Here is a 12,376-nt window from a genome sequence, read left to right on the forward strand (position 1 = left end):
GTAATTGTGTCACTCTCTATGAGAAATGGTTTTTGTGAAGATAAAGATTTGTCGAGTTTGACAGGCCACCTGGCGATTTGAAAGATGTCGCTCTGTTGGTGGAATTACAGAAGTAATGAGTTGAAGTTCTCCAGTAAGTGTTGTGAAAGTAGTGTTATTATAGTTCAGTCTTTATTGCTCCATTTTGAAAGTGTTCAGCTTGGATTTTGAGGTTACTGTGGCTGTTAAAAAACACCCGTGTGAGCATGTAGTAGGTATAAAGAACAGGCTATCAACTGGTTTATAATGTATATTGCATCTGTGATTCTACTAGAAAATACGTTTTCAGTATTATCTACTTTTTGTTATGAAATACAACTGAAAAGACCTTTGAAATGAGAAACATTTAAGTTCATATTGAGATCTTGGACACTTTGGTGTTTTGACAAATCTCAATTCAATCTCACAGCTGTCTAGGAGAAACAATTAAGATATTAATGAGATCTCATTGTGACTTTTCTTTCCTAATAATTGGTAGCGCCTTTTTTCTGTTGCCAAAACTTAGTTTTTTTACGGCATTTCCAACTTTGCGTTCTTCACATACATTTCACAAATGATCCGATCACACAGCTGGCATGGCGAGATGTTTGCAAAAGCGAATTAGCACAAAACTGCTAAGCTCTAATATATGCAGAGTGCATTATTACTGTATTTAAAACCTGTCCACTGCAGCACAGAACACAGAAAAAAACTAAATATTCTTCCTGAAGCAATTACCATATAAAGGACAAAACCGCAGTGAAAAGAATGACAGCATAAAATTACAGAAATTTCAACACATCAGGGGGAAAAATGGTCAGTTATCATTTGTTTAGAATGGGCGGATCGGATCCAGCAAACAATCGTTGCCTGCCACAGCTCAAACCCTTGAGAAGGTTACGCAGTCTGCGGCGGGATACAGGAGACAGGCGGATGATAAAAGCTTACTTTTTCTGTTGCATCTTCCATTCTGTAACTTTCTTGTCATCTTGTCATTTAAATGGCTTTTGTGCTTTCTCTAAGAGTTGACAGCTGTATGTTTTCAATACATGATGCTCGATTCAATCCTTTATCACAAACTTCACATTGGAGACGGCACAAAAACAAAATAAAAACCGAGTTCTGAAGATAATGGAAAATCATGTCAGTAGTTCAGATTTTGACTTTCTCTACCAACATTTTCACTGGCTCCACCATGAAAAACAAATTTTTATTTTTTTATTTTATTTTTTTTTTATTATTTATTATTTGTTATTATTATTTTAATTAGGACAAATTGCTAAAAATGATACAGCTAGTAACATCTATATCGATGACTGTGGAGGGCTAAATTACTTGAATATTCACATACATATTTAAATTAATTAATTAATACAAAATGTAATCATTAATAAATAAATCAATAAATGTCCCGTTTTTCATTTTAGCACTAGTTTTCATCCATTTTCATTTTAGCATTACCTTTGGGTTGATTTTTCATTTAAGCACAAGCTTCGAGTCTTTTCATTTTAAGGGTTACTGTTATCGGCACGTCACTCAACAACAGCGAGGATCAAATGACTCAAAATTAAATAATTAAATAAATATTTGTATATTTAAACAAATCATTAAATACATAATTAAATTGTTAAAAACCTATACAATTATTATTTTATAATTATTTATAATTATTATTTTAAGCAGTTTGTCCATCCATACATGGCAGCTACAGTATATAAACACACTTTTTGCTGAAAAAATTATTAAAATTAGTTTGCATCCATTTTTTTTTTTTTTTTTTTTTTGACCCAATTGGCAAATATATATATATATATATATATTTTTTTTTTTTTATGACTCAATATGGCAAATATATATATATATATTTCTTTTTTTTTTTTTTTTTTTTTTTAAGCACTAACCTTACTAAATTTTGTTACATTTTCTGAAAACATTTATTTATGTATATAAATAAATCATTAAATACATTTTGTATGTATTTGTATTTAACGTATTGTGTGACGTGCCGAAATCTTTAACCCTGAAAAAAAATTGTATAATTTTATAATATATCATTATTTTTATTTAGATAATTATTTTTATACACTATATAATTATAGATTTATTTAATGATTTAATTTTGAGTCATTTATCTCCCTATATGATCGTTGAGTGACATCCCTATAACTGTAACACAGAAAATGAAAAAATATGAAGCTTGTGCTTAAAACAATTATCCCAAAGATGTTTCTAAACTGAAAATGGATGCAAACTAGGGCTAACATTAAATACAAGGGACATTTATTGATTTATTTAGTGATTTAACAATTTGTTTAATGATTTTATAATTTTGTAACAAATTCATTTTGTATGTAATGTTTTATTTCAATATTTGAATATTTATTTAATGATTAAATTTTTAATAATTTGACTCTCCAAAGAAAATAATGGAATTTGGTGCAAAACATTTTTTTTATTTTTTTTATTAAAATATTTATATTAAAATATAAAAATATATTTTCCGAGAATATCGGTCATTTTAAGTATAAGAAAATAAGTCACTTTTGCAATTTCGACAAATTCTCATCTATGTTAACTAGCTAGTTAAAGTTATGCTAATGCCATATATTTAAATCAGCTGAATTCACAACAGAAACACCTACAAAATCACAGAAAACCTGATAGCTTTAAGTTTGCAGCCAAACAAAATGCAATCCTCTGGCGCTAAACAAAGCTAGACGCAGCGCAATGAATTGACTAGAACACAGTCAGGCCTTGATGCAAGATATTTTCAACTTGACATGACGTCTAAAAAACATGGTGCTCCTGCATGAGATGCTGAAAAACAGTGAGAAACATTGTGTGAACGACCTCTTAATGTTGAGCCCTGTCTGTTTGTATTCGATTCTATGTTCAGGAGGAACTGCTTCCAGACAGAAGGGTTTTCTGGGCTGCATTCGCTCACTGAAGCTGAATGGAAAGACTTTGGATTTGGAGGAGAGGGCGAAGATCACGCCCGGAGTGACGCCCGGATGTCCCGGACACTGTAGCAGTTATGGCGATCTGTGTCAGAATCACGGGACCTGCGTGGAGAAATACAAGGGCTTTAACTGCGACTGCAGCCTCTCACCGTTTACTGGAACATTTTGTCTTAAAGGTACGGCCACTTTCATCAACAGCGTTCCATGTAGTCCTAAATAAGCTACTGAGAAATGCCAGCATTGATACTATCGCTATGATAGTGGTCAGTGACAACAGCGAAAAACCAAAGCTCACTGCAAATAACAAGACGCTACTGACCATAATATCTTACATAGTTACAGTGGGATAGCAGAGAAGAAAAGGGGGTCCTGGGTATCTCAGCGAGTATTGACGCTGACTATCACCCCTGGAGTCGCGAGTTTGAATCCAGGGTGTGCTGAGTGACTCCAGCCAGGTCTCCTAAGCAACCAAATTGGCCCGGTTGCTAGGGAGGGTAGAGTCACATGGGGTAACCTCCTCATGGTCGTGATTAGTGGTTCTCGCTCTCAATGGGGCGTGTGGTAAGTTGTGTGTGGATCGCGGAGAGTAGTATGAGCCTCCACATGCTGTGAGTCTCCGCGGTGTCATGCACAACGAGTCACATGATAAGATGCACGGATTGACGGTCTCAGAAGCGGAGGCAACTGAGACTTGTCCTCCGCCACCCGGATTGAGATGAGTAACCGTGCCACCACGAGGACCTACTAAGTAGTGGGAATTGGGCATTCCAAATTGGGAGAAAAGGGGATAAATAAAAAAAATAAGAAAAACAGAGAAGAAAACGCTTGCCATATTCTTTGTTGTTGACGTCAAAGACTGTGCGTCCAATCAAACTCTCCATTATTTTGACACTAATTCATCTGTCACTTGGTAATATAGCTAATATTAAAACAATAAATCACACTTCTGGTGTTGTTTATGTGTTTACAGAATTGTTCATTTTCATATTCAGCAAACATCATGTTAATAATTCTGCTTATTAGTTAAGCCTATGCAGTTCTTGGTAATGTTAGCACATTTCAAAGTTTAATTTTCAAAATATTTGACATTTTATTCAAGACGATTGTTTACTTTTTTGTCATTTTGGCACTGTGTTGATGTCCATTGTAATATTTGAATCCTGAAGTAAAACCAGTTATTACAGAACCACTGTTATATACTGTAAAGCATTATGTTTATATGAAGATGCAGTTTAATGCATTACCTTTACACTGCAAACAATGTTTATCTTAATCAGTATTTTTGTCTTGTTTCCCAATAAAAATATCTAAACTTCTTCAAAACAAGATTCATTTACTTGACAAGCAAAATGACATCAGACATTAAGTCTTGTTTTCATAAAATGTAACAAAAGTTAGTGAGGTTAAATCTATTCGCCAATAGAGTAAAAATAAATAAATAAATAAATAAATAAACCCAAAGATAATGCTAAAATAAAAACTGATTCAAACTAGTACTAAAGTGAAACGCAAGAAACTTTGATTTATTCAGTAAATAAATGATTAATTTCATAATTGAATACTTGTTTAACAATTTAATTATGTATTTAATGATTTAATTAAATATTTTAATGTTTAATTAATGGTTTAATTTTGAGTCATTTGGCACCCCATACTGTCATTGATTTAATAACCCCAAAAAATTAACCCGAAGATGATGCTAAAATTTTAAATAGATGCAAACTAGTGCTCAAATAAAATACAAAATACAAATAAAATGTATTTATTTAGTGATTTAATGAATTAACAATTTTATATAATTTAATACTTTTTTTTACAGTTTCATTATGTATTTAATGATTTGTTTAAATATTTGAATCTTTTTTTAATGATTTACTTTGTAATCATTTATCCCTCCAATTGAGAACCACTGTTATATACCATAAATCATTAAGTTTATATCATGTTTATATAAAGTTACAGTATAATGCATTATCTTTACACTGCAAACAATGTTTATCTTAATCAGTATTTTTGTCTTGTTTCCCAATAAAAATATCTAAACTTCTTCAAAATAAGATTCATTTACTTGACAAGCAAAATGACATCAGATGTAAAGTCTAGCAAAACTTCGTCGAGTTAATGCTTCAAATAAGAAAAAATCGATTTGCCAATAGTGTAAAAAAATAAATAAATAAACCCAAAGATAAAGCTAAAATAATAATGGATGCATATTAGTACTAAAGTGAAACACAAGAACCTTTGATTGATTTATGTAGTAAATAAACGTTTAATTTGGTCATTTTATACAATTTAATTATGTATTTAGTGATTTAATTAAATAATTAATTAATGGTTTAATTTTGTGTCATTTGCCGCTCCATATTGTCATTGAGTCATTGAGAAAAATATACCCAAAGATGATGCTAAAATTCAAATGGATGCAAACTAGTGCTCAAATAAAATAAAAGGGACATTTATTGATTTATTTAGTGATTTAATGAATTAACGATTTTATGATATAATGATTTGTTTAAATATTTTTCATTTAGCCCTGCATAGAAAATAATGGCGAACGGTGCTAAACATTACTGAATTTTTTTCAAAATTTTCAACCTTTTCAAACTGACCTGATGCGTCCGAGAATATCACAATTCATTTTTGCAATTTCGACAAAACCTCATCTATGTTAACATACACCAACGGCGTAAGAAAAATACACTTTTTTTTCTTTGAATGATTTTTATTCTTCTTTCCCCATTGTCAACAAGTTTTTTTCTCATTTTAAGTGTAAACCTCACTCAATTTAGTTTCTTGAAAGCAAGACCAAGTTTTTTTGCAGTGTATAAAGCATTAAAGGCACATGCATCAAGTAAACCGTTATCAGGATAGGGGTTCGGTCAGTTTTATATACAGTATGTCATCAGTGTAAACATGGCTGTTGTCGTCTTACAGTGATGTCGGTGTATGTTACTTCAGTAAAATCCTAATGTTGTTATGTTTAATCTCACTTTCAGAAGTTTCTGCCTTCTTCAAACCCAGAACCTCAGTCACGTACACGTTTAAAGAGCCGTACGAGCTGAACAGGAACATCAGTGTGCAGTCGTCCTCTATCTTCTCTGATTTAACGCTGAGAGCGGAGAACATCTCACTGAGCTTCAGAACGAGTCAGTCGCCCGCGATGCTGCTTTACGTCAGCTCGTACTACAGAGAATACCTCGCCGTCCTGCTCAACAGAAACGGTTTGTAACTCCTTAATCTTCCTCATTTCATTCAGTGCACCGTGAGCGCGTTCATTGGATTTGTGTGACTCAGTGCAGCTCTAGATACCAGGATGTCTGCCGCAGTAAATGACTTTGTATATTGTCTGAAATTCTGCGATGAAGAGGAAAGCCGTAGAAGAAAAGCTGTAAAATGTCGTGTGGATGTGACCTTACTGTATGTGCCCGAAAAGCTGCTTAAAATTGTGTAGACTCAGTGGCTTTGATTATTTGAGTTTGTTTTTTCATGCTCTCTTGGAAGCTCTCGTAATTTAAAGGGATAGTTCACCCAAAAGCAAAATTGCTGTGATTAATTACTCACACTTATGTCGTTCCAAACCGGTATGACTTTCTACCTTCTGTCGAACACAAAAGGAGATGTGTTGAAGAATGTTCATGCTGCTCTTTTACATATAATGAATGTAAAAGAGGACTGAAGCTGTCAAGCTTCGAAAAATCATGTCTTTTTCTGGCAAATAATATTTAAACATCCTTAAAAACAAGAAAAAACGATTTAAGAAGAAAGATATAAGTGTTGTTTTCAGAGAAATCAATTTGAAAGGTTTCCTCTTAAAAAAGAAAAAAAGACTATTTGCCAATGTTATCACTGTTGTCTGCCTTGTGTTTTGCCTCTGTCATCTGTTCCCCCCAGACTACACTTCCCATAATCCCCTGCTCTGATCACTTCCAGCTGTTCCCAGCTGTTCTCACCTGTTCCATTCCCTCATTAGTCAGTGTGTATTTAATGCCCTGTTGTTTGCTTAGTCCTTGTCAGTTATGTGTTTTGACCTCCTGTGTAATCCAGTTCCCATTGTGGATGTTTACTTTGTTCCTGTGTTTACCCCGTTATTCTGTACTTTGTTTATTTTATTAAATACTGTTTCACCGCACCTAGATCCTGCCCTCGTTACCTCCATCACTGCAACAGCCAATGTGTTAAAAAAATTTTTTTTTACCATTTTTACATTTTTTTAAAAAATGTTTTTACTTACCCTGTTTTTTCACATTATAAGCATAAACGTTACTGAATTTTGATTTATCTGAAAACAGGACAAAATATCTCGTCATTTTGCTCCGAGTAAATGTATCTTGTTTTAAAAAGGTTTCGATATTTTTACTGGAAAACAAGACAAAAATACTTGGTAAGAAAATACTTCTTTTTTTTTTTAACAGTGCATAACACCTTTTGCATAGCAAAATATTAATAAACAGTCATAACACCATAACACCATAACAAAAAATTTTGTTTTGCAGCTTATAAATTTAAAAGTAATCGTGAAGTTCACAGCAGGTGAAATTTCAGTGTGAATCTTGTTAACCGTCCTATTGCGTTCGGGTCATTTTTTACCCGGGAGAGGTAAATAATCATTTTCAAATACCACATTGCTTTTAGTACGGGAACCAAACTTTGGGACTTTGTCAAGACTATCAAAATACACATAATTTCTTTTTTCTTTTTCTGATTTTTTTAATCAAATAGTTTGAGATAAAACCATTAAAAAAAAAAAATTATAATAATGTTACATCTTTTGCATTCCTGGGTCAATTCTGACCCGAGCATCAATTGTGGCTTTACACATAATATTATGTAGGTTGTTTTGCACATCTGTGAATGAGATGTTTACTTATAAACACTTTACTTACATTTTGCCTATTTCCCATACTCTCACACACCTTTTTTGTCTCTCACTTGGACTGCATCTTGTTTACAAATGTACACATACGCATACAGTCACACACAGACACACACGCATTCCTGTACAAAGCAGATGTAACGAACATAACAAATAAACTAAATCAAAAGTTCATGCACACATTAATCTAAACAGGGCTTGAAAGAGGAAATTGTTCATATTTTACTGTGCAGCATCTGATGATGAACCAGCTTACAACAGTTCATGAGAGTAAATAGAATAGATTTAGCTTAAAAACATAATAAAGAAGTATTAATGTTGTATACTTGAGTTGTACAGTTGTTTTGATGAAGTTTAGTTGAAAAAGAATACGTTGGCTTAATACATGTTGTTGTGTTGAGCAGTTATGAGTAGCAGGAAATTCATTCAATTTACTCGTAATTCTCACATTAGATGTTAATATAAATTGTATATTATGTTATCTTTAGATAAAAGTTCACAGAAATGTTGATAAAAAAGATGTCTTCACATGTATCACACTGGTTTTGCTGAAGTTAATGTATATTTTGAAATGTCAAAGAATTTGCATTAATTAATGGCATATTAATTAATAACTTTTATATTTGTCAGTAATCATGCCATCTCAATTAATCAATCTTTTTACATGTATGAACAGTTAAGAACCTATTAATGATTTACAATATAGTTTTAGATGAAAACCACAGGGTTATGAATGATTTATAAGCTTGAATTCCATCAGGTCAAACTTTATCCGTGAATGCAAAAGGTGTATGCAGATTTGCAACAAAATAGGAGAGTTAATACTCTTTTTTTTTTTTCTTACTGCTAATTCCCCCAAAATTGGAAATTAGTTTTAGCATCTCATGTTTGTCATGGTGGATAACATATTAATCCTCTTACGAGAGAAAGCTTTGTAGTTGTAGAAATACCGAACACTTGTGTTGCATGTTGATGTTGTTGTTTGTCTCAGATTTTTACAGCAGTTAAACTGAATAATTCCATAAAAAGGCTGTTGAGAAATGTTATGCTCTCCATTCTCAAGGACATCTGGACGTCAAGTATAAACTACAGCACAACAGAGACGCGGAGGTTTTCCGAGCCAGCACGAGGAGCCTTGCCAACGGACAGCTACACAGAGTTAGCATCAGAAGAGTCGCGGAGTCGCTCAGTATTCAGGTACTGCAACGGATTTGACGGACACTGGTGAAAGTCCTCTATATATTTGCCATAAAAATGGGGACTGTTAAACGCCACATTAAAGCAATATATTAGGTCAGGGCTGCACGATTATGGCAAAATCGTAATTGACGATTTTTTTAATCGCGATCTTTTTGCGATTTAATAGAATTTACATTTAAATTCTTACCAGTTGGGTTGACCAATTCCACGTCATATTTTTTATGTTAGCTACACATCCCAAACTGTGTTCCTGAATGGCTTTATAGCTGTTTTAAATATCAGTCAGCTCCACACTGGCCCTCATAGAAGCATAAAAAACTAAACAAAAATTCTGAATAAATCATACAAAGATGCTCAACCACTACAAAAACACATGTTGTGACATGAGTAGACTTACATGGGCTGTTATAATTGACGCTTTTTATAATTAGTTTATTGTGGTAGCTGTAATTGTAATCTCGATTATTTATTAATGTAATTGTGCAGCACTATTTAGGTTATTTTTAACCTAATATTGCTGAAAAGCTTTTGATTTCTTTAGACAGTAATTTCAAGGGTTTATAAGGGTGTTTTCACACTTGGTCCATTTCAGGGATCTGAGTGCGGTTTGTGGGATTTTTGGCCCATATGTGAACACTCCAAACGATCTCAGACCCCTTAAAAGCAAACTGAGCTTCTGGTCTGAGTACGGTTCGCTTGCAGCCTTTGGTTTGGTTCACTAATAACATGCATTATGAACAAAAAGCGTTCCGGGCACACTTAATTTCCCCATTTGCGTATACCAAACATGCTTGGCCCAGACAGGTTCCTGTACTTAGGAAATGACGAGCACAGGAGAGGCGCGACGAGCCGCTTGCTTTGTTTCTATGGATATGACAGAGGGAGATGCATATTTAAAACTATAGTAAACTGCACACGAAACAAACTCAAAGGTCTTTATTTAGTGTTCTGTGCAAATGCAGATTCGAGGGTTTAACCGGACGCCTTGAAAGCCGCATGAAAGTTAAGAAATTACGACAGGAGTATACTACTATTATATTCTATGAATGGAAGTAACCCGAGGCTGTCAGTAAATTAAACATAAATTGTAAATAATTGTATTGTTTGTCATTAATAAGACTAATCTACCATGATTGAATGTTGAATTTTGCCTTTAAATCCAGTTTTTGTTTATATAAAAATACAATGCATTCTGTTCTGTTACATTACTTTTCTTTGTAATAATATGCAATTGCATAATATTGATGCCAAAGATCAATAAAGAAAGTTTTAATGAATATAGACACCTTTTCTTATGCTGCTTATTCATTTTGAGAGCATTAAACATGTTTATATTATCTTATAAGTTAATACATAGAGCTATTTGTACTCTTAATATTAAATATAGCTCAAATAATAATAATAATAAATATAGCTGCAAGCAGCAATTGTCGGGGTTCAAGTCTTTTAAGAACTTTCAAAGTATGCAAAAAAGGTATGTATTTGTATATGTATATGTACTTTGTAAGTTGCTGAATTTGCAAACTGGTGTTAAATATGACTCTGATGTCTTGTGTTCAACGATCCTGAAACAGGATAATTGTTATGGTGGTCATTTTTTTTTTTTCTTTTTTTTTTTTTTGAACTGTTATAAAGCCACAAAGCACCCAGTCTCCAAAAAGGTTTTAGAAATTTGAATATTTATTTTAGGAATTATAGGCTTTTGGATACACTTGGTCAAACCCACATGATAAATGCAACCCCTAAATAAATAACTAAAGTTCAACTTTTCTTTGATAATTACTGACCTAGAGAGTCCTAGATGTAGATCACAATAGCAGGTAACATTGGATAATATACAATAATTTACACACCATTTATACAGCCATTTTGCTGAAATTTGATTGGCTGCCGGCAGCCATGTTTTTTTATTTGTCTGAGTCATATTGTAGAATATGTTAATATTTGGCCCGTACAAGAAGTATACCAATTTTCAACTTTATTGATAATACAGTTGCGGATTTATGAGCATTTTTTTGTTGGCAAATTTTTTCACGATTTTGCATGCAGACTCAAAATTTGCTGTTGTATGTGTATAAAGTTTCGTAACATTTGGCCTTTTGTTTGGTAGGTATTGGTCAATACGTACAAAATGGACAATGCCTGACCAATTTGTTGGCTTATATCTTCGCAATGCTTTGACAAATCAAAATTCCTTTAATTTTTTTGTCAGGAGCAAAAAACAATTGCAAGGGTCTACGACAAACGGTCTAGGAGTTATGAGCAGTTACACGTTTTTGATCGCTGTAGCGCCCCCTAATGACTGATTTGGCCGAGTCCGTGTGTCTGAGTAGCGAGCAATACTACTACCATCTGACCAAGTTACAAGTCAAGTTACGGTTTGCTCTGCCCGATCAGTTATATGGCGGAATAATAATAATAATAAAAATCTTAACAATTACAATAGGGTTTCAGCACTTCGGGCTTGAACCCCTAATAAATGCAATATTTTTAAAAGTGGGTTCGGTTCCACAAATGACACAGAGTGTGAATGCAAAAAGGACTGAGACCCCGTTATTGGTAAAGTGGACCAAAAAGAGATCTGATCCCACTTACAAGGTCTCAGACAGTGTGAACGCAAAGAGAACTGGGTCCTTTTTCACTCTGTCCACTTTCTGGTCCACTTAAAGGGGTCTGAGTCTGAAAAAGCTTTTGATTCCTTTAGACAACAATTGCAAGTGTGTATAAATGAAGGGGAAGCATGTTTACACTAATGCACTAGCAATGGAAGTCTAGACAGCAAGTGCATTGCAATAAACTTTTAAAATATGCAACTATAAAACGGTTTAGAAAGGATAACCAAAGCATATAATACAAAACCAGTGCTGTGTAACGTTATCTCCAATCTTTCAGCTCATCATATGACCACCTAAAAAAGTAAACACGGCTTCTTTCGGTATTGCTAACATAGTTTCAAACAGGTTTCCCGAACACTCCCCCCATTTGCCATTGGTCGCCCAAACAGATAGTCCCGCCCCATTCGTCATGACATTGATTGAGCTGGAAGGGCCGCTCAAAACAAACAGAGCAATGTTTTGAAGGTGCCACAGAGTCATTTGACTGCATATTATGCTGGGATACAAGTAAGTATTTTAATATGAAAAAAAGAGCCAACTTTGCCTTTAAAAGGCTACAAAAGTCCTTGAGATATAATCACAGGTTTCTGCACAGATTCATTAATTTTAAAAGAAGTATTTGATAAAACTGAGAGTTTAATTGTCGGTGTCCAAGTGAAATATCAAGCAGTCTCTGCGGCAGTGCGACTCTTGATACACGGCACGCACAG

General features: G+C 33.6%; 1 protein-coding gene across 2 annotated transcripts in view; it reads left to right on the top strand.

The window, feature by feature from the left end:
• LOC127433061 (contactin-associated protein-like 5) overlaps positions 1-12,376 on the top strand; it is a 136,372-nt gene that overhangs the window by 108,714 nt on the left and 15,282 nt on the right. For both annotated transcript variants that reach the window (XM_051684698.1, XM_051684699.1), the window contains 3 exons: positions 2,915-3,154; positions 5,975-6,199; positions 8,915-9,048. In XM_051684698.1, coding sequence (XP_051540658.1) covers positions 2,915-3,154; positions 5,975-6,199; positions 8,915-9,048 — 599 coding nt within the window. The remainder of the gene's footprint in view (positions 1-2,914; positions 3,155-5,974; positions 6,200-8,914; positions 9,049-12,376) is intronic.

Source organism: Myxocyprinus asiaticus, chromosome 42, assembly GCF_019703515.2.
Source record: "Myxocyprinus asiaticus isolate MX2 ecotype Aquarium Trade chromosome 42, UBuf_Myxa_2, whole genome shotgun sequence".
In the NCBI taxonomy this organism is placed as follows: domain Eukaryota; kingdom Metazoa; phylum Chordata; class Actinopteri; order Cypriniformes; family Catostomidae; genus Myxocyprinus; species Myxocyprinus asiaticus.